This window comes from Neopsephotus bourkii, unplaced genomic scaffold (genome assembly GCF_033783945.1).
Source record: "Neopsephotus bourkii isolate Nb327-2 ecotype Australia unplaced genomic scaffold, CSIRO-AGI_Nbou_v1 NB_882, whole genome shotgun sequence".
NCBI classification, from domain to species: domain Eukaryota; kingdom Metazoa; phylum Chordata; class Aves; order Psittaciformes; family Psittacidae; genus Neopsephotus; species Neopsephotus bourkii.
In genome coordinates, this window is record NW_026901376.1 from 267,182 (window position 1) to 291,141 (window position 23,960).

The following is a 23,960-nucleotide window of genomic DNA, read 5'->3' on the forward strand; positions in this document are numbered from 1 at the left end:
AACCAGATGTTTCTGATTAGGAAAGCTGTTCCATGCTGCTATTTACTAATTTTTTTCATGCTGCAGCTAATTACCTGCTGTTCTTACCTGTAATGAGTGTAAGGAGTAAGGTTTGGTACCTCTAGCATCTGAGCATCAGGTTCATTCTCAACCTCATGAAGGCTCACCCACTCTTCTTCATCACCCAGTACACCAACCTGTACATGGAAAGGTCAGAAAGAACACAAAACAGAATAAACACAGATAAAAGATTACATATATAACCTCTTTTAGAAGGTGTGTCATCAAAGCAGTGGAAGGACTAGGCATATTATCTAGTTAATAGTAATTTTTATATGACAAGGCACTAGCTATTTACAGCCAAGTTTCCTTGTACCTGTTGGGACTTCACTGGGATCCTCTGACAAGATCTATTCCAAAAACACACCATGAGAGCACTAATACCCTGTTCAATCTCACTGGCACAATAGAGAAGTATTGAGTAGTGATATAAGGAAATGAAAAATAGCCTTGCTAATAACTCATAGGAGCTGATGCATACTAACCAATTCTCAATGGAGGCAGAATGCCACAGAAATGAAAATAGAGAAAGAAGAACAAAGTCAAAGAACAAAAGTGTTTTATCCTTATCTGCTGGTCTGCACTTAGACAAGATTTTTCCATGTGCAGTCCTTTGTATTAATTAATCATAACATGTTGCCCAACACAGTCCCTCAGCTATGGCAGAGTTAAAAGAGACAAAATGGTGATGAGAATTGAGAGTATTACTTTCCATACAGCTTTCTAGAGATAAAATGAAGCTGAATCGGGACTTAAAAGGAAGTCAATAAGACATGATATGAAGATCAGAGTCTGACTTGGGACCCTGGACTATGGTAGCATCTGTAAGCAGGGTTGTGGAGCACACAGGAGTGTGGAGGAGACAGAAGAGATGTGGTAGAGGCTGGGCTTTGGAGATTCATAAGTGCTGAAACACATGGGATCCTCAAAAACACTCACCAAGAGAATTCTCTAGGACTATGTACATTTGCTCTGGTGTTTCAACCATAGTACAAAGGGCAGTACCTGCAGTGCAGTTCCTTCTCCCTACTCTGGTATCCACAATCATGGACTGAGGGATATCAGAGGGTACATAGACAGCTATTCCCTTTAGCATCTATTTACAGACTTATTATTATCCCTGAAGATGCCTAATCCTTTTTCAACCTAGTGACACTATCTGCTCCCACAGACTGCTGTGGCAACAAATCCAGAAGCTCACAACCCACTGTGTAAAGAGCTATTTCCTTTAATCTTTTTTAAACAGATCCCTTACGAGTTCTAAATACTGGTTACAACCATAGACACTGTCAAAGCACTCAATACCCAAGTACTTAGAAACAAAAGTTAGGTTTCATTCATTTTTTTTTTTTCCCCTTCAGAGAAGCAGCCTGATTTATTTATAGATGTTTTAGTTCTTTGCTCACCCAGGATTTGATGTGCTACATATTTATGTTTGTGTATGAAGAAATGACACAAGGAAAATTAGGTCAAAGAAATAAGTTTTGCATTGCACTGTGAAAAGAAGCCACTGTGATCTTCTAGCAAAGGACTGCTTTCATGAAGGGATGTGGTTGCACAGGTCTGGATGGGCCTTTCAGTCTTCGTAGTTACAAAGGACATTGCCATGCACCAAACAACATATAGAATAGATGTCAGTGAAGATTATGAGCCTTTCAAAATTCCCAGTCCCAACTGAGCTCCATAAGTTTTAGTAGATTTGGGGCAGGTCTGCACAGTGAAACAGAACAGCCCTAAACTGAACCCAGAGAACAGATGATAAAGAGCATTTTTCAAAACACCCTGTCTGAACAAAGAAAGGAAGTGAGGGTTGATCTCAGTGAGGGAAACAGAAAACACTTTTTATTGATGGAGTTTTTGATTAATACTTTTAAAATGTCTATAGTAAATGCTTATTTTTGCAAAACTCCTTGCTCTTAACAACATCACCTTGAAGTGCTGCAGTAATTCTATAGCAACAATCCGCAGTGCTTTGGAGGCAGCAAATAATCTCCAGTAGTGAGGTAGCTGTCCTTTTGTATTCTAAGAACAGTAAGAGCTTATTAAAGTATTTCTTGCAAAGCAAAAATAAAAAAAAGAAATGGAATAAAAAGAAAAAAGACCGCAGGTTTCAATTGTCATGCAGCAGCAGGCAGGTCATTAATACCCATTAAGGACCACATGGTTCAGACCCAGAGGCTCACAGGGCTGTGAACAATTGACATCGACTCAAACCTGAGAGGTGTCCAAACTCCCCCCCCCCATCCTGCCTGCTCTGCAGCTAGACATTTACCAGCTGGCTGCAAAGGTGGAAAGATTAAGGTTTTTTACTGATTGAGAAGCAGCAAAAGCTTCCATGTGCCCAGGACTATGGCAAATGCCTCAAAAGCTATTCCAGGAGAGAGCTTTTCTGGTTGTGAATGCTCTAGGAATGATGGGTGCAGCCTACTGATGAAATGGCAGATGCCAACCAAGCCCATCACATTGGCTGTTCCCAAGCTCTGGTGGCCGCTACCCATACCGGGAGGTGGGAGACCCTGGGGCAAAGCATCAGTGTTGACAGTCCCCATTAACCGCTTTCAGACTCATTTTCTGCCAAATCATAGTGATGAAGAGGCAGCAAAACAATCACCCACACATATAGTGCTGTGACTCAACAAAAGACCTTAAGACAAATATACTAGGAACTTGCTTTAGCTAGAATAATACCTTGTAATGATCCCAGGATCTGGTGCCAGCATTTGGGAAACTAACTCAGCGGGTTAGATCTCATACTGAAATCAGCAGTATGTTTTAAAAGAGTGCTGATTGTGTGGGGAGGATTAAAGGGTGAATGTAGGGCAGCTTGGTGAACAGCCTGGGGACTTTTTCATGACCTCTGCCTTGTACAGCCAAGCAATTCTGGGTCAATGTTACTCAAAATCAGTTTAATTTATAGCAATAATCTGTGAAATGAGTCTTAGGAAAGAACTTTCAGTGATGGACTTCTATATTTTTAACTTCCACGAGATCTATAGTAGATTCCAATTTCAGCCTCTTCAATCAAAAGGAAATTATTTCTGCTGAAACACTCTGATGTCAGATCAGAGGAAACATATCAGTTTCAAGAATCCGAGTACAAAGGGATTCCCATGGGGCAAAAAGAACTATGGGCAGTGGTAAAGATAAAAGAGTCCTTTGAGGGGCAAGAGAGTCCACTGTGAGCTGCTCTGCATAGAATAAAGTCAGAGGCTTCTTTCTTGAAACTGTTTTTTGGATAACACTGTACGCAAACTTCAGAAGAGGATCATGTTTGTTGAGAAATGCACATGTGTGCGTTGGTTTTGGAGGCAGATGAGAACACCAACTGCTTTTCTGTTACTCTTGGCATTAAAACTCCTTAAGAAATGTACTCTGCATCTCCACAGTTCTCTGTACGATAGGGCCACAATCCCCCGGAGGCTCCAGGACTGCCACAATGAAAACACCTATGCCCACTGTGACACTTCATATAACTCTTCATAATGATCAGCCACCACAAGTTAGCACATCCATTCCCATCTCTCAGGGCATTACATTCAATAAAAGGGCATATTCATTTACTATTACGGAAATGAGGCAGTATAAAACAACGCTGGGTGTGATGGCAGAACCACTTCTCCCTGCATTAGCTTCTCCAAAAAGGAAAACAGTACACATTTTATAAAGCAACTCAATGTTTTCTGATGGAATGCACTAGATAAGCAAAACTGCAGCCATGTGACTTAAAAGAAACCCACAATAATTAAAATTTGGAATGAAAAATTAATTTGCTGTGATATTTTGTAGAAGACTGTAATGCTTCCAAAATTTTGACCAGTTATGAAGTACTAACTGCAGGAAAGGAAAACACAGTGCTTCTGTACATTATAGAAGTACCCTGTGTTCTACTACAGTTCAAGATATGTCACAGTTTTCATTTTAGAGGTCCATAACTCACAGTCTGAAGCTACTTTGGGAGAAATCCGGTTTACAGGGTGTCAGCCTGGGTGCCATTTTTTAACTTACAAAATCCTTAAATCGATTCAGCCATTTTTGATTTAAAGATTGGCAAAGGCATAAAATTGTCCAGAGTTTCAGACACTTTATATTTATCAGCTCCAAAGTAAAACAAGACACACCAAGAGACATCACCTTGTACAATGAATGAAGCCTGTCCGGGTCACTGACTTAACCCACAAAACCAAATCAATTCATGGTTAAAGTTACGACGTCTTTCCCAGCTCACAGCTTTACAAGCGAATACAGTGATAATACTTTAAAGGTTTTGCTATGCTGAAACTCTGCTTCTGCTCACCATGATATTCATACAAAACCTCCCTAAAACCAGCAGAAAGGCTTTAAGCAAACCCACTCCATATTAGTGCATATACTCATGGCTTTATGACATGCAACAACTCTTCGTGAGCAGCCTTCCGCCATTCCACAGGTCATCTGCTGTCTGCACAGTAGCATTAACCACCCAAAACCCACACCAAACTCAGAAGTTAGCCCAGCTTTTCTGATCAGCCTCTGGAAAAGTCCAAGCTGTGGACTGAGCACCCACCAAGGGGCACTCATGATGATGTCACTTATGCACTTCTCCTGGCAAAACCCCAGGAAAAATCCAGTGTGCAAAGAATAAGCTGAAACTGGATTGCAGCAGACAAGAGACTACAAACATGAAACCACATGAACAGCAGCAGGGATTCATAGTCATGCTTGGCTGAAAATTGCCAGAAAAAATATCAGCAATATATAGTCTAACTGCATCTGAGAGTACAAGATGATTGGAAGGATTTACTGGAATTCTTTGGGGATCAACACATTACCCATGAGTGTCAATGCCAGAAGACTGTTGCTGCTGGTCCCTCTGAACAAGTCTCAGCAGAACCTTTATATTACATTATGCCCTCCTCTCTTTAAATTATACTGTATGTAATGGAAAAATAATGTTAGAAATCTTCTTTAAACAGCATTCGTCCATTTTTTTAGCCCTCTGGAAATCCAGTTTCCTCCACTCCTCTGAGTCTAGATTGAATGATGGAAAAAAAACAGCCTAATGTTTAAGAAATCCCTTCAGAAGTACAAAATGCAGCTTCACTGGAAACACAGACGCAGGAGTTTTTTAAAGCTTGATACTTTGGTATCTACCAGCACTAAAATCTTAAAGACCTGATTCTCCCCTCATGCTCACTGACATAATTGAGAATTAGTTCCACAGTGGCCCCTGTGAATTTACACCCCAGCACAAAAAGCAGAAGCCAAGGCCAGATGTACAAAATTTCACGTCATCTGCAATTCCCAGCTGTGTTTTTCATACAAATTGTTCATGAAGTATCAGACTTCAGAAATGGCACTTAGCCAAAATGGAATACTTGAAACATTTTCTACACCTGCCCTTATCAAGGAAGCTTCATGCCACATAAAGGAATAAAGAAAAACATGTTGGTGGCAGGCTATTTGTGTGCGTGAATATAAAACAGCTGAAATTTGTCTGTAAGGACTTGGACATTCAGAGTAAAGAGTGTATTCCCAGTAGATATGAAAGAGAAGTCACAGTATATAAGGAATGTCCAATGGAAAGCTATCACCTGGCCACACAGTCAGATCCCAGATAAATGCATGACAGTACCAGGTATTTGTTGGTCATATTGAACCCACCAAGAGCAGAAGTACTGTGCAGAAGGAACAGACCTGTGTGTGAGATCAATCTGGTTCTCCTTCTTCAGGAGAGGTCATGCTGCACAAGGACTTAGTAAACTGCAACACACTTTTTTGCAATCTATTAGCTGTTTTCACCTACTGTGAACCTTGTTGCAAGCTTTCAGAAAGGCTAATGGTCAAAACATTTGTGAATGGATAGAGATATAGTGCCTGAACCTGCTTGGACAGATTAGTTAGTCTCTAATTCAACTGATTAATTGCAAAGTAGAACATATAAATTAGTGTTTTAAAAGTTAATTGCGATCCTAACACTTGGCAATTCTACCTGTTTTAAAATCAGAGTATGCAAAACCACACCTTAAGTGGCTTTTAATTTAATGCTAAGGCATGAAACATAACACTGCTATTAAAAGCTGTACATGGGCCAGTGAACAAAAGACCCAGAAGGAAAAAACATCCTCCCTATATGTTCATGTTCAATGTTCATAGAAAACACTGTGGTGGCTTGGGTATACCTACTGCCCTCCTATCTAATGTGGTCCTAAGGAACAGTTATGGTTGTCTATGATAAAATAAAGGTGTTGCAACAGTAGACTGCATCCCAGCACAGATATTTAACTGCCTACAACAAACTACATGAAAGGCAAAAGTGAACACTGGGGTGTGACTTGCAGCTGTTTTGTGAAAGCCTGAGTGTCTTTGAAAGGTAGGCAGGGAAACCTGTCAAGTCCAGAAGGCAGGTTCAAGGCAGCTTAGATCAATGTCATTTTTGCCCTCATCTCTGCTCCCGCTACCATGTTCCCATCCCCTCCCCTTGTAATGGGGCTCTTCTGATCACACATAGTCTGTGCAGAGTTAAACTGTCTGAAACTCATTTGTTCTTGGCTGGATCAAGTCTTGTTGCAGCTCTGGGTATGATCACACCAGAACTGGTGTGTGCAGACGGCAGGAGTAAGAAAGTCAGAACAAGAGTGATGAGGATGAGGAGAGAGAATGGGAGCAGAACAACCAGAGCTCTGGTTTAGACTGGCTAAGGATGCTGTGAAATGCCACTTTAAGAGAGAGAGAGTTGGAGTACTGGCAGAAAGGGGCTGTGAACAAAGGATCATATGCAGCTGTCATGCTGGGAACAAGATTTGCTATATCCTTAAGGAGCCACCAATTTACCTGCATATCTGAAAAGATTTTTGTTAATCATGGGAGCAAGATTACTCTTTTGCTTGCTTAATTGAATCCACTCGGAACAGCATTTCTTGTTACACCAAAGCTAATGAGGTACAGTGCAGAGAAACTTGCAGGGTATTTGGTGAAAAGAACTGCCTGGACTCCACAAAGATTTTGCTGTGCTCCTTCCCCAAGTGGAGCAAAGACTCCTGGATCCAGGATCTATCAGAACCACTAAGCCCTTGACTTTTCTGGCAACATGTGAGATGATGATGAGGGTTTGTGAACAAGATCGCCCTTTCCTCCCTGCACACCAAAAATCCTTCAACCCCTATTTGTACCTGGGACGCTTCAAGCATGCAGATGAACTTAATGGGAATTATTATCGCAGTTTTAAAGCATTCATTTCACTTCAGTGGTGCTCTGAAACTCACAGAATTAACAAATTCCTAGCAACAACAATTTATCCACCACAAAAATGCTTCTCAGAATGTGCCAAGCCACTATATTATAGGATTTCAGTGTTTGATTCTGTTATATGCATTGAGTATGTAAATGGTACAGAATGTACCAACTTGTTCACAACAATCTCATTACCAAGTAAAGTGATTGTATCAACATGTCGAGGTGGTGACGATGATTTAAGAAGTCCAACATTTGGTCTTAAAAACAGATTATATTATTTATAAAGATCTGTGGGTGGGAATGAAGAAGCAAAGCTCATCTGTCAAGAGAACAAATGAGGAATATGTAACTCCTCCAAGGCATAATGACAGCAGAAAGAGGGATATTGTTTAAAGCTGATGAAGAAGAGAATTCACCCTGTTCATATATAGAAGCCTGGACAGAAAACCTCAGTATATTTCATTATAAGACAGAAAACTACACTCAGTCTCATGAGTAATGGTATCTTTACTGTTCAGTGCAGTTCTTCCTATACCTCTGCCTGTCTGAGATAATAATTCCAGGTTTGCATCTGGTTTGAAAATACATCCAACAGAACCTAAACACAGGTTTCAAATCCTTTCCTAAGTAAATGGATGGACTGAAGTTCTGCTGTAGGTGTTGCTGATGATGCATCCGATGTTATTCTGAACCTAAAAGCTACTTTACAAAAATCCATATGCATTACTTAAAGGATAAGCATTCTCTCTCTCTCTCTCTCACACACACACACACACACACATAGATATAAATACCAAACTTTTTTCTTTTGTTCTTTTGAACAGAGGTTACAGCATTCACACATCCCTTTTGTCACTGGCTACCACACAGACATTTCTCAGCTAAGCCTCTCAAGTGCCCCCACATTCAAACCTTTCCAGGATCCCCTGGACAGGTACCACCAGGCCATTTACTGAAGAGCTTTGATCCAAAGTTAAACAAAACCTGTAATCAAACAGCAGTTCACTAATTAGACCCTTTTTAACTCCTCTGAAACTTAACTAAGAGCTTTTTGTCAGGGACATACCTGGCCTTCAACTATCCACTTGGAGATGGTGGTTTTGCCATCATAGCCTGGCCGGAACTGAAGTGTGGCAGAGCGAGGACTGATGTTGGAAATCACCAGGTTGGATGGAGGACCTGGAAGCTCTGAAGAAATAGAAATGTAAATGAGTGTGGAAAAGCTCTTTGTCTAGGGCCCTGTAACACAGGCTGACGTTCAGTGTTTCAGCATATAAAATACCTTGGTAACAATTGCAACAAAACAAATAGCTGTGGGTTTTTTCTTTTTGGTAGACCATTACTATATTTGGTACACCATTACAGCATTACTCGTTCTGCTGCTCTGGGCACACACCACATCTTTACAGGTCAAATGAGAAAAGACAGAGCCCATCTACAGGATTACTACTACTATTTTAGAGAAGCTGCACAAGTGACAAAGCGTGGTGGCTCAAGGGAGGAAGGTACTTCCCAATTCCAGATCTGCCAGTCACTCACCAGGTCACCTAACTCCACTGTATTTCTGTTTCTCCAGAATCAAATGACAATAATTTTTACTTACTTCTTAGAGTACATACAACTATGATTATTAACAGCAGAATAAGACTCTAATTTTAGTATAGTGTATGGGAAGGACTTTGTGATACTTACGTTAGCCTATAATAAGATGGGGTTTAGAGAGCATTTCTGATGCCTGAATAAAGTAGCTTTTGTTGTTGTTGTTTAATTTCTGTTCCAGATAAAGAGGGTGACCTTCTACAAGGAAGAATCTGGGGCCTCAATCAGATTTTTCCTTCCCATCAGTCAAGCTCACAGCAGTATGTACATTTTTAATATTATCTGAATTATCAACAAAAGCAAGCCCAGCAAAGAGATTAAATATAGATTGCTTAGAATAAATTCCCAATAGTACCTGTATTGGTAAGTAATGGAAATTACTTACCAATTATCAGTAATTATTCATAATACTGCACTATGTGCAAATGCAACAGGTAAAAAATAAGCAGCTTTTTGGCATATACTTCAAGTCTGCACAAATCCACAGTATTTCTTGATTCTTACTTCAAGTTTGTGGGAACTACAATCAATAAACTAACCCTGACCAAGCAGGATAATGCTGTTATCTGGCTAACAACAGGGAGCATGGCATTGATCCAGTCTATAGCTTGTCACAATTACCTGTGATTAGGGAAAAGAAAGGCAAACATACTTCAAGACATCCAGAAAAGTTCAAAAATACCGGAAAAGGTAAAAAGTGGATTACCCTCAGTGACGTACAGTAACTGCTCACTTTGGAAAATTCTACTTCTATAACCTATACACTAACTGAGACTGCTTGTTTGTGTGAATTGGTTTTCTAGACTGGTTGAGGGAGAGGGTAGAATGTTAAAACCAAAATGCAAACAAGGGTGAATTTAGAGGTGCCCAAATGGTAATTCAAACAGTGCAGCACAGGACAACCTCCTCCCAAACCCTTCTTGGGCCACAACTCCCTTATCTTGTAAATAAGATTTTAGTTTCTTTATACAAGTGACCTCCCATAGGCGACATAAGCTATACAGCACAGAAATGAAAAAAACTTCCCCTTATACAAACTCTGTTTCTCCCCCAAAGCAGCACTTTTTCAAATGATTCAGGTACATTCTTATGTTACTTTGTAAATGTCAAGAGATTTTGTATGGTATCCACTTTATTGTTTGTCCATTCCTTCTGCCACCCCTGTAACTTCTTTTGTATTTGTATTAAACAGCCTAAACTTTCTGGTAATCTCAAATTGCAAGTTTGTTCATGTTAACTTTTTCACCTGTTCTAAAAATGAAATTGGTGTAAAGAATTCCAATGCTTTATAAAGAAAACCATTTTAATTATTACTGAATTAAAACAATTTGTGATCTTTGGAACACACAGACTTGAAGAATCATAGAATGGTTTGGGTTGGAAAGAACCTTAAGATCATCTGGTTCCAACCCCCTGTCATGGGCAGGGACACCTCACACCAGACCACGCTGACCAAGGCTCTGTCCAACCTGGGCTTGAACACTGACAAGAATGGAGCATTCACAGCCTCCTTGGGCAGCCTGTTCCAGTGCCTCACCATTTTCACAGTAAAGAATTTCTTCCTTATGTCCAAATAAAATCCCTGTTTCAGTTTAAACCCATCACCCCTTGTCCTGTCAGTGCAGTCTCTGATGAATAGTCCCTTTCTGGCATTCTTCAGACCCCCTTCAGATACTGGATGGCTGCTATGAGGTCTCCACACAGCTTCTCTTCTCCAGGCTGAGCAGCCCTATTTTAACTTGTTTCACCAACCTGGGGGCACACCAGAAGAGATGGTGGAAGACGTAATCCATCCACTCCCTTTTGCAGTCACAGCTGCCACCTCAATGGTGTAGGTAGTGAGTGATGACAGCCCTGTGATCTTGTACTCCAGCGTGGTGTTAGGCAGCATGCGGGCAAAACGAGACTCATTCCTGCCATACACCTCCCAGGAGATCTGGTACCCTGAAAAGCAATCACACAGAAGTCAGGGGACTCTGAGCAGTGGTGGGCTCTAGTTTTTCTTCTAAAGCACAGTTTCACAATAACCTAGACACTGGTAAATTCCTTCATCTGAAAGATTTGCTTCTGATCCATGCTGGTATGACTTATTTCTTACTCTGCTCCATTGTGGTCACCTTTTATAAGCAGAAAAAAAAGGTTGAAATAAACATTGGCTACAATACCCAAGTATTTTTTCTAATCTTATTTCCAATACACAATTGATGTAGGTACCCCATCTGGTATCATCTACCCACCAGATTACAGATGGAGGAGGACATGGAGTCTCAACAGATTGTCTCTTTTTATGACGATAAAGTGCTTGCTACAAACTGACTAGAAAATCTGGGGATAATCTCTCTGAAGGGTGGTCTCACATTCCGTGAACTCTATGAAACAAATAGGAAGAAACACTGGAAAATACAACATCTTCTCACCAGCAGAAATATCTAATTAAAATTCTGTATGTGCTTAGTAGAGCTATCCCCCTTTCAGGCTGAAGTAACCTTTGCTGCTGTGTATCTAGAAACACAAATCTGACAATAACAATCAGGCAGGAATAATATGGAAATCTTCTAGGAACTGAAAAACCTCTACTTCCCACTGCTTGCTCCTTGCACAAATCTTTCAGCAGGGTGAATCATTATCCTTTCTTTCAAAACCAGAGTGTAGCCCATGTATTGTCCAAAATTGACTCACCTTGACCTCCGTATTATTCTTCTCTCATAACCAGGCTTTCCTTTTTGTCACTTTTATAACCATTTGCCTTCCAAGAACTTTTGAAACTTTCTACTGGCTGATTTGCTCAATTTTACCTCCAGATCTCCTTGTCCTCCTCCTGCCCAGCCCCACTTTATTCACGTTTGAACCCATTTGAACCTCACTGTGCCAGTCTCCAGAAAGACTGTCTGAAAAGTTTGCCTGATTGCAGCTTTCTTTGTGATTTGACTCAGGGGGGGAAAAGCCACAACACAGCTCTTGAATGCCTGTGAAATGGAAGTGAGTGAAAAGGACTAACAGAAAGGAACCCCACTGAGTGAACCATGCACGAGGCAAGCTGGCTAGAGAAACTCCCTACTGGGTTCCTGTTCCCATCATCGAAGGTGAGGAATTCAGCCCAGCTGGGGGGCTTGAGGGTTTTTTTTTTTTCTTTAAAAATATCATGACAAGCTGATTAACATATACAAATTGTCATAGCAAAATACCTTATGGCATTAATCAACAAGGAAACATCATCTCATGAACTCAAAAAGCATGGTGAGACAAATATTTCTGTGAGTTTAAGAGATGTGAGCTGTTATCCTTCCTCTAAGCTAGCTGCCATCACTGACAAGGATTCATGCTAATCTAATTTTGCATGAAAAATGGGCTCAGAGTGCTCACATAGTCACTAATTATGTTTCAGGTAGGGGGCAGAGATACAGAGAGGTGATACTTGACTGCAACCGCTTGCCTGACTTTGCACTAGCTAGGGGAAAGGGAAAACCTCCTGAATGCTCATCTGGAACCGGTTTTAAGCAAGTGTCTGAATGGGATTTGATTAAGTCAGTAATTTACTACTATCTCGGCGATACTGTGGCATTCTGATGCTCTCTGAAAAGGCTTGAGCATTGATTACCAGTGATCATAGTTTATGTAGTACATGCAAAATTATAGTCTATATGAAGTTTCTGACAATGTTTAAGGACTCTACTGCTTTTCTTAACAGAGAGCAAACAGAAAGGTGGAGGGTGGCTGTTCAGTCTGATGCTCAGTGAAGAGGCATGAAGAAGTTGCAAACAGAATGATGATCACCCTCCTACACCCTTTCCTTCAGAACCTGTGGGCAATGTGGAAGAATGAGGAGTCTGAGGAAGGTGCAGTTGTGCATCTCCCCACTTCCCAACAGAGGACATAAGCCCAGCAGCTGTGTTCCCAGCCAGCAGAACATCCATGTGCAGCCATGGATGGAGCAGAGGCTGGGCAAGGGCCGTGATGTAGCTCATCTGTCTGCCTGGGAGCTGCGGGTGACCTGGCTATGCCTGCTGTGAACCCTACACATGGGCTGGCAGAGGGAACCGAGGACTGTCACCTCAGAATAAAACAAAACAGGTTGTTGAAAGCAATAAATAACCACAAGCAAATAAGCTTATGAACAACAGAAAGTTTCATCCACCATGCATTAGGCAATATGAAGTGATTGAGATGTCTTCTCTCCTGTCTAGATAATATTTGGATATACATCAAATGCTGGCAATTATTCTTTGAACATTTTGTTTTCTCCCTTGTGACCACAGGGATGAGACCCAGCTTTCCTGCCCATTAGGTATATAGTTTCTATGTATTTATTTTCTGAGAAAACATTCCCCAAGAAAAACATCCTGTCTTCATACGCAAATTGAAGACAAGGCAAAGAGGCATCATTTACTGTTGGATATTTCAGTCCCAAATGTACAGTTAAATTCTAGTCATATAAAAAAATGCAAATAGAAAGCAGATACACACAGAGCAGACACAAAGCCAAATGTAATCATGCATAGCAAAACCACAAGAAAAAATGCTGAAGGAAAAGAACAACATCCACCATACCCCCAAGTAGCACTTAAGCCACAATGACTGACAGATGGGCAGGACTTTAGGACATGTGGTTGGTAAAACTGTGCTCGCTGTTTTACAGATGTGAGCACTGCCAGAAATGTGCACGGGGGAGCCCACGGCCTGCACTGAGAGTGTTTCCTCTGGCTTCAGTATAAACGAGAACAGAATAGGTGCCACGGAGCCTTCCCGTATGCTTTGGCACTCCACCCTCGCCACAAGATGCTGCCTAACGGAAACTAATGACCAGGGGAGTTTCAGAAATAATTTTCTGTTGATCTGGAGTAAATTCTCTACACGAGAGCAGTACATCCAATCACAAACTGTCCGTCTACATCCAGATCCTCATAAATCAATGTTTACCGAGAGAATGAGGAAGATACTGAAATTTATAGCCAGAGTAATGGGCAATTTCCCAGCGCAGGCAGCTGCCGGGCACCACCCTTCGCGCCTTCCTCCTCCCAGCTCTGGTGCAGGGAACAAGAATGTCCAGTAAAGTTATCAATGAGCAGAAATGATGAATAATTGCCTCCGTGAGCACTCAGGTCTCCAAGCAGCCATCTATAAACCTTTCAGGTACTCAGAGCATGAACAGTTTTGCTGTTCTTTTCTTCTATCCCAAATGCAATTTGCCTCATTTAAGGATATTTCTTTTTCCTTCAATACTTTGCTGGGCTTTTTTACTCTGGTGTTTCTTTACGAACTAAAGAGCTTATTGAGTTCATTCTTTCTGAAACAATTTGCCCCAAATATAACACAGTCCATCTATGTGTTCCAACAGGTTTCAACCCATTCTGGGAGGCAGCAGCTTGTTTCTAGCAAAGCAATTCTGGAACACTAAGCATAATGCTGCTGACTTGTGCTTAATCAGGATGAGTATTACATCATCTTAGAGAGCTAGGCTGGATTTAGGTACCTAAATTTAAGCACTCAGGCTTGAAGGCTTTGGCCACCTTCACTGAATCAATACTGCTCTTCTTTCAGAAGTCATTAGTTTCTGTTCTCAAGCCACTTAAATCAATGGATATTTCAGGGAGGTTACTATGGTATATAGGCATAAGGTGATCTGCATAAAGACTCCACATACACTATAGACAGCAAAAAGACACATAAAAATGGTGCATGTTACAGGTGTACAGAACACAAGTCCTACCAAAATAATTAGACCTGTCAAAGTTAAAATGCTTCAGGAAATCAGACTGACAGAACATTTTAATGTTCAGGAGCCAGAAAGTCTGATATATTTTTAACTGCTGAATCATATTTTGTTCTTATAAATTATATATATTTTTAAATGAAACATCTCAATGTCAACGCTCCCAAAGCAAAATATTTTGATCCATGTGAAATGATCGTCTCCCTTCCCAAGTATGACTTTTAACTCCAGTAATTTAAAATTGGGAGCTTTTCTGTACTTCAAAACCTTGAAAGCCTTTGTTCAATGGAATGTCTATCCTGTGCAGTTCTAAGTTTCCCATCTGAAAACAATATTGTCTCTGTTGATAAGAACTAGGGTTTTTCACAACTACTTATAGCTTCCTTTATGAAACATAATGAAGTTGCTGCTGTACCTACACTGGCATAGAGTAAATAGATAAATAGCTTGTCATATGGCAAGCTCATCAAAGAGAAACAAGAGAGGTTTGAACCCTTGTGATGGTTTATAAAAGATTAAGTAATGACATGCAAATTCTGTCATACAGTCCACAGCCAGAGCACTTGATCACAGATGAAGGATTCCACTGATTTCAGGCTCAGGCTTGATTGCAAATCTTAGCAATCCCAATACAGTTTTTGCAGCTGTAAACTCCATGTAGGAACCCCGCACCCACGCAGCAAAGACCAAACACTATCTCACTAAGTTTCAGAGATGCAGTAACACAAGTGGTGGTCATGGAAGATTTAACAAGACCAGAAAGTCCATGGGGTGCTGATTTCCGATATAGAACTGTGAATAGTGGCCACAATCATGAAGTACCAGTAATTGGACCAGTACTTTCCATAACGTGTCCTAACTGACATTTCAATTACCAAAAAGAGGGAACAGGAAACCAGTGCTTGCAGTAGGCAGATCTCCCTAAAAGCTCTATTCCACAAACATTTTTTCACTGCAATGCTACATTCCACCATACACACACTTAGACAGAAAGGAGATAGCAGCTGACACTTGCCTGTAATGATGCCATTTTTCTCCACTGGTTCTTGCCAGCTGACCTTGAGAGATGTGTCCAGAATCTCAGTAAAACTCAGATGTCCCACTGCTCCTGGCTCTGGCAATCAGAAAAGAAAATCTGTTAACAGTAGAACCCCACTTACTTTTGATCTGATTCATGTGGCAAGGTTAGGGCTGAAGAAATAAAACACTGAGACAGGGCCAAGGGAAGCCTTCTGGAAACATCTGCGAAAGCTGTAGGGAAGAGTAGACACACAAGGTGTTAAGAAGCACTCTGGCTACCATCACATAAATTATTTTATCCAGTCTTCATCCTAACTGTGCAGAGAACTAAAGAGAGTGGCAGCAGGAGACTTGCACACAACTTGTTCACTGCCTGTCTTCTTGAGCTAACCTAATAAGAACAATCAAGCTGGCAATCCTGGAAGTACTTGTGTTTGCTGTTTTCCCCTGGTGATGGCATTCAGCATTTGCTCGTGCCTCTGTGGTAGCTTATCTAGCCTTAGGTTTGTAGCAACATCACCAGCACGCCCCTCATCTGAAAAGAGCCTTTTGCCTCTGCAAGGTGAAAGCTACTACAAAGTCACCGAGCCCCTGCTTGGATAGGTTCTCTCAAAACAACCCTAAAAAGTCCAACATAATGGCAACTGTCTTTTGGAAAATGAACACAAGTATGTGAAACTTTTAAAGGATTTTTATGATGTAGCTCAAGAGCCCTTAAAAATTTCAGCTCCCCAGTGTGCAATGAAAGAGTATAAAACAGAATGACTGTCAAGAATATGCCATCCTGCCTCAATTTTGATCTTCAAGGAAGACATCCTGACTGATTTTTGATCCAACTGCTGTTCTTTCCTCAATCGATGCACTGGAAAAAGGAGTTTTTGTTCACTTTATATTCACTGTGCTTCTGTCACTGGATCCCTGCCCGAGTATCCTCCAGCTTCACTGACATCAGTTGGCAATTTCTCGTCTGCAATTTCATATTTTGTTTCCTCTTCAATTTAGTCCAGCTTCTCATTCCCCTCCAGCTATGATGAAAAAAAACCCCAAGCCTGCCAGTAGGTCAGCTACAACCACATTTGCAATTCTGCAATCCTAGTGAGGAAAATTTCCAAATCCATTCTGCAGTATCTAGTAGTCTAAGCACTACAGAAAGAAGTGCTGATCTGGTACTGATCTCGGGAATACCCAACAAGAGCACAGCAATTATGTGCTATTCAGGACTATGGATCTGCAGACATGCAAACCTCATACTCACAAAGCTTTACTCCAATTAGCTCCTGCAGTTGCAGTCCAACTTTCATGTCATAATGAAAACCAGGTGCAGGTTACTCCAAGCCAGGACACAATGCTTCTGACTGGACATCAGATTTTATTTGACCTACAGTTCATCAGCAAACAGATCTGTTTGCACTGTTTTTTTTCCTAAAGGATTGCCTAACTTGGCTATACAGACAGGAAATTATCACCTGAGAACACGAATGTCAGTCCTTTCAAGTACTTTTTCCCCACCACGTAAATCCTGAAGCAACTTAGATTTAACAAGTTCTCTGCAAAGATGCATTATACGATCCTGCACTTGACTTCTCTGTCACCAAGAAAACTGAGGAAAACAACTGTGAAGGATTAAAAAGGAAAAAAAGAAAACTGCTCATCTTTACTGCTGAGGCTCCTTGCAGCATACAGCTGCATGCACCAAGAAATGTTTTAAATGTCTTGCAAAACACAAGTCTAGTTTTCTCTTGATTTATGTTTCATGATGGAATTTCCTTGTGTTTAAAATGGCACTTGATGCCAACCTCTCTCTGAGATACTCTCAAGGTCTTTGCTGTGCTCCTTCTCCCACTTCTCTGCAAAGTCTTTAAGGCTCATTTCAGCAGCCTTGCCTTCAGCAGAAATATTAATAGACTCTTTCCTCTTCCCAGCTGATCCATTTTCACAAAATCTTAGGAGCTCGTATCTTTGGTTTCTTATTCTTCTTTACTCACTGAAATTAGCCACAGGTTTCAAATGTTGTTGAAGGGAGAAAGACAGATGAACCCAAGACAGACAGTCAAATATATTTACAAACCCTCATAGTCAAAAGCTTAATTTCCTTAGGAAACCACACAAAAAAAGGTTAATATTATACCGAGGAATGTAGTGCAGGTTTCTCACAGAATCATACCTTTTCTCCATGCTTTCCTTTTAACTGCAGATGAACAAGTCTGAGTTCATATTCATGGTTCACATGGATTTCCGTTAGGTAAACTGCTATCTCTGTGATCTTCTAACAATCAAAGGTTTAAGCCTACAATTTGCTCTTGGGGCACAGGTCTGGCTTATGGAGAAGACTAACCACAAAATGAAAATCCATGGGGAATTACTTGATTTTCTTCATGTTCTTTCGGGAATATCTCATGAAAAATTGGACTAGTACTTTAAGCCTTACTTCTGTGAATGTAACGACAATCAGTTTTCTTTACAGGAACACTGACTAACCTAAAAGATGCCTATTAAAGCAAAGCAAAAACAATTCCTTCATGGATTTATTGGACTTTTTTTATTCTGATTTGGATCTGTAAATGTGCAGCAATGTTTCTGATGAACCATGACAGGAAGATACTGAAGCACTGGCTGGAGCCAAGATCACTGTGGGGACACAGTTAGCTGTGAAGGCCACTGCAATTCAGTTATCTGCATCAGATGCACACTAGACTTGTTAGTTGCAAATATGTCTTGAGCAAACATTTCCAAGGGGCCACAGAGGCCAAAGTACTTTCTGATGCAGGGAATAATTTATATGCTGAACTATCTATTTCATTTTATTTCAACCTGACTCCAGTTTTGCAGAATGAAAGTTATTGCATTGTTATGATTCTGGTAAATAATTGCAATATAATATAAATACAGATATTTTCACTATATTGATTAACAGAAGAAAACAGTTGAAAACTAAATATATACTTGTGGCTGCCCTGTCCCTGGCAGTATTCAAAGACAGGCTGGATAGAGCTTTGAGTAGCCTGGTCTAGTGGAAGGTGTGCCTGACTGTGTTAAGGGGTTGGAACTAGCTGAGATGGTTTAAAGTCCCCTCCAACCCAAACCATTCTATGAATCATTGACCTCCACAGGAAGTTCCAGTGCTCAGTTCCTAAGCAGACCACTTCACATTTGTCTGGTGCTTGAACATGGATTTAAGAGCATAAGGATTCACAGACATAAATGACATGTTCTATGTTAGCTGAATCAGACCATGAAGCTTTCAGCTTCCATCTAATGTAAAAAAAAAATCATCCATATTTAATCAATAATGAAAAAAACATTAAATATCTTTAATTTGGCTAAAGGAACACAACTGGACAATTGGCTGAGGTCATTACGCAAAGTAACTTGACAAGAGATTGCAAACTGATTGTGAGCCTGAGGTCGAAATTTAAGATTTAAATATTTTGGCTTTTATATCCAAGTAAACAAAATCTGAGCACTGAGATTCTCCATGAGTACTGAATACTCACTGTCTTCAAGGGTGCGCAGGAGCTGGGGTGTGCTGCGTGGTCCATCGCCAGGTGTGGTGAAACACAGAACTGATGTGTAGTAAGTAGTGTATTTCTTCAGGTTGGTGATGCAGCCACTATGAACACCATGAAAATCTGGAGCAATGGTGACTATAGTCACAGTCTCTGGAGTATCCACTGGCCATGCTAGAAGCTAGAAAATTTAAACATGGATGAGCTCTCATCAGAAGTTGTGTCTGTTTGGAATCAAAGCATGCTTGGCTGCCAAACCCATCTTAATCTGATTGTGAAAAAACAAGCAATGCTGTTAAACTACTGTCAGCTCTGACGCTGAACAGATGGATAGAACACTGTTACTATGAGAACTGGAGGGATGTGTGTAATACTAGTGATGGGGGACATACAGATACCATGGAGGTACTGCAATCCTCAATTTCTACTACTGAACAGTGCCAAAATTACAGCAAATTATTATTTGTATGACACAAGTCTTTTGGCTTTCTCTGGGCTGCTCTGACCAGCATGGACAGGCTCTGCTGCTGAAACAAAGCTGAAGGAAGAAAAATACTTTCAGTGGTACCCTGAGATAAATACTTCCTCTTATTTTGGGATTCCTTTAAGATCCCACTAGTTAGAGAGGTTAGTGGGATAAAGGGGAGAAGGAGGAGAGGGACACACATCCTCCTACCCCTCCTCTACTCCCTCCCCAATATCCCCTTGACCAGCCTTGCCTAACAGGCTAAGAGTATTCCAGCGTTGGGTGGTTTGGGGATATCTATGCTGTGAATGATTCAAGCAGTTCGGGAACTACAGAAAGAATAGAAAATGGTTGGAAAGATTATTACTACAATTTTCAACACCTGGGTCCCAAAAGTTCAACTTCTGAAGACATTTTCATGCATTTAAAATAACATGATTGTCAGATGTGCTCAGTCCTTCAAGGTTTCATTCATCTCTGTTGATCTTCTCAGTGATGGATATGTTTTAGAGCGGAGTTCCTTATGTGTAGGTACTTAAACGAGGGCTTAAAAAATTCATGTTTGGCAAATGACTTTGAAATTTTAAAACAATTTTTGAAATTGCCTGAACAAGCTCCAGGATCTAAAACTTGAAAGTGCTGATGAAATTTTTATTTGGTCCAAAAATCCTTATGGTGAGGCCTGTTAAAATTCTAGGCCTTACTCAGTGTCTGTGTAAATCTTGCCCCTTGCATTGATTTCAGGCTCATAAACATGAATAGATGCCTGAAATTAATGAGCCACAGGTGACAGTTTTGCCAATGTCTATAGTTTCCGATAATCAGAAAGCAGTGGGAGGACTGTAAGGAGTAATTTTGTGAGGGATATTTCATATTTGCAAAGGTGCACTTTACAACTTCTTGAAATGCAAATAAATTGCAAAGAAATGATAAAAATGGAAAATGGATGATGGGATAGTAAGCTTTATTTTCTTTTCTAAATCATCTTTGTGGATTACAGTTGGCACTTAGAACTTTGGAGGACTAAATCTCTCTTTTTTGAGTATATTTCATTGCACATTCTTTGGGAAATGCGCAAGAAATACAGGAGAACAATTCTGTCAGTTAGAGGAAAAAATGGGTTTCATCCTTAAGAAAAAGAAAGGCCCAGCTTTGATTACTACAAGTGATTTATAAACCATGCAAAAAACTATGGGAGTAACTGACAGACATGCTCTCACAGTCTTCATACTGCAACTCACAACTCCTGTGAGAACCAGGAAAGATAAAGCTGTTGCAATTTACTGCAAAGAAATCCAAAGAAAGAAAATTTTGATCATTTCAAAAGTTTTCACTGACCATTGACAGATAAAATCATGGTTTTAATTATTTTATACCATTACTAAAGAAACAGAAACATAAATTAGAGGCAGCTATGCAAGAGACTAGGGATCTTCAGACTGAAACCCTGTTTGAATAAAACAAAGAATAAAAATCTGAAATATGACATTTTCAAATCAGACTGGGCTCACAATGCTTGGGCTTGCACCAGAAAATTATAGTGCATTGGAAACCACTAAGCCCCAAAAGTGCTGTTATTCTCCAGAGTATAAACAGGAGCCAAGTACTGCTTCTGTATTGAGGTTTCAGGATACACTCCTCCAGCCCTGTCAGTCACCTAGTCTTGAAAGCTGATACTGTCTCTGGGAAAAACAGACATACATATGATCTTAAAGGTCTTTTCCAATCTAGTCGATCCTATGATTCTATACATGTACACAGTATTTCAGCAGTGGGAGTCTGAAACCATTTAATGAGAAGAAATCTGCTCAAAAATACCAAAGCTCCCATGCATGCCTCTGTCTCAGTTTCTCCATCACTCTGAGACATGCTCAGAGAAGGATCAAGTCTTCTGAAACTTCTTAAATCCACCTACAATCCCCCAATTCACAGCTTGTCTTCTGAACATTCTTCTCAGCCCACTCAACATTCCTGCACCTAACACCTAAATCAGCCTTCCTCCTCCCTGCTCCTAAACCATACCTGTCCTCCCTTTCCCTGCTCTGTGATTCCTACAAGATTCCTCTTTGTTCTTTCCATGAATGTTTTTAACCCCTTCATTTATTATGCCCCTACTGCTGAACCACTGAAGGAGTTTCTATTAAACAGTCCTTCTGAGAGACAGAAATAAACCACTCCAGTTACCTTCTCAGCATACACTCCACTGGTCAAAGTATCAACAAGTGCTCTGTTAAGCACACTATGCTCTGCGTACTGTAATAGATACTGCCAGCTGCCACATCAGCAGGGACTTGCCATGCTAAATCCATGTCATCAAGCATGATTAGTACATTTTACATTCTTACATCTCCCAAATCATCACAGCGGGAAAGTTAAGACAAATATTTAGGGTGATGTCTTGGTTTCTAATGAAACTAATGGGAATTTTGCATTAGAGTAAATAGAAATGTCAAGGCTGATTTTCAGTAGCAGGACGATCTGTATCTCCTGTGTTGACTTACCAGCCTGTTTGACATTGAACTGTGTTTTGGCTTTGGAAACTCTCCAGATAAATGACGAAGGTATTAAGACTTTTAGTCTATGACATATTCCCTTTTCAGAACTTACACAAATTGCAAATGTTGGGAGCAACAACTGCTCCCTTCTGACTTCATTCTACTTCTGTAAGATACCCCTGAGGATATATAGTCACTTTGGAGATTCAGAGATTATTAGATTCAACTTCTAATTGCTATCTACCAGAACTGCTAAGGCAAATGCTATTTGAAGTCACAGAAATCTTGTTTTTATTTACCTTGTATCCTTGGTTAATACCATTGATGAACTGCTGGGGTGGAGGGGTCCAGAGGAACTGGATGGTTGTAGAGTTCACAGCTTCCACTTGCACATTCTGTGGTGGAGCTGTAGGCACTGAGGCAGCAGATATGGAAAGAAAATAAAACAGTGTGAAGGATGGATGAGGGGACAAAAGAGAAAGATGAACCCAGAACCCACTAACTGTCACTTGCAAGTCATAAAGTAAGAACAACCTTGAGAGAAGAATGCACTTCCTGTGCAAGAGTAGCCAGCAGTGACTTGGAAAGAAGAGTAATTGGGTTAATTTCTCATTCTGTATTGAAGAATCTTTCAAGGAGAGGGGGTGAAATGATTTCTGCAGCTTATTATTCCACAGCTGAGTTTCTCATAGAGACTTGACATAGAAGCTACGTAATGATAGGTAAACACATCTCTTTCAATTATCCATGACTGCACAGAGAATGAACAGCTTCAAAAAGAGATTTCTTGAGTCTTAATACCGCTCAATTCCCCAGATCAGACAAGGAAACATGGAGTCTGCACAATTAACAGTTCTAATTGAGAATTATAATCTAGCAACAGCATCTGTTTGTTATTTACTGCTGCTTAAAGAATTAAGACCAGTCATATCACACACAATAACAATTTTTCTTGGGAATTGGAGATGTTCTCATTTTATCTTGATATGATATTCATTCATGTATATTGAATTGATTATATATATTCTGAGCCAATATACCCTCTAATCTACTAAAGGTTGCATAAACATTTTAAGCCAAGTATTTAATTAGACAGATGTTTTCTCAATACAAAAAACCCACCATAAACATAAAGGCTTCAAACAACAAAAAATAACACCTAGATATTTTGCCATTTAATATAATGTTTCTTTAAATGCCTTCTAGGCAATTTCTTAACTTATTGATTCAGGATGTCATTTCTATAGTTCTCAGAGGAAAGAATACTAATAGACAGGTCTGATTTTCTGAAATTACCAAGCTTATAGTAAGTTTAAGAAGAAAACTGCTATTTGAGTATAAAAAATGGACTAATACACTTTAAATCCTATAAAATAAGTTTAATAATGCTTCAAAAATATTGCTATTGACAGCCATGTGCATTTGTATTCCACAAAAAAAAGGAACTATCCACAAGTGGTTTTGAAGCCTGAAAAGCTTTGTTCCTTTTGTTTCCAAGGGAAAACTTGTACCAAAACCCAATGATCTATGATTCTAAAAAGTATCCACAATTCCTACTGAGAATAGTGGTTTGCTTCATACTTTTAAAAAACAGGTCACAAACTTTAAAAGCTTCAAAGCACTTTTGGAAGACGAGTCTTTGTATGGAGAAAAAATTAAGTTCAAACATGTAAAGATGCCCCTTTTTCTACCAAAAGCTGTTTTGTTTGAAAGACACACAAAGGGTCACTATTCTTAACTGGTGTACAAGCTACAGTAAGGCTGCAGCCAACAGAGCTAGGGCAGGGTACACTTATCAAAGACATCGACAACCTAGAAATCTCAACACAGAAAAGTGGAGAAACTCTTAAAGATGTCAAGTTTGGAATGTCGGGAACATCTACTTTCATGCC

At 40.1% G+C, this 23,960-nt stretch overlaps 1 protein-coding gene across 1 annotated transcript in view; it reads right to left on the reverse strand.

Moving 5' to 3' along the window:
* The window catches only part of SDK1 (sidekick cell adhesion molecule 1), a 423,082-nt gene that overhangs the window by 89,847 nt on the left and 309,275 nt on the right, over positions 1–23,960 (reverse strand). The window contains exons 18-23 of the mRNA XM_061356969.1: positions 22,368–22,483; positions 19,096–19,288; positions 15,597–15,695; positions 10,624–10,815; positions 8,339–8,460; positions 88–197 (exon numbers count right to left, since the gene is read on the reverse strand). Coding sequence (XP_061212953.1) covers positions 88–197; positions 8,339–8,460; positions 10,624–10,815; positions 15,597–15,695; positions 19,096–19,288; positions 22,368–22,483 — 832 coding nt within the window. The remainder of the gene's footprint in view (positions 1–87; positions 198–8,338; positions 8,461–10,623; positions 10,816–15,596; positions 15,696–19,095; positions 19,289–22,367; positions 22,484–23,960) is intronic.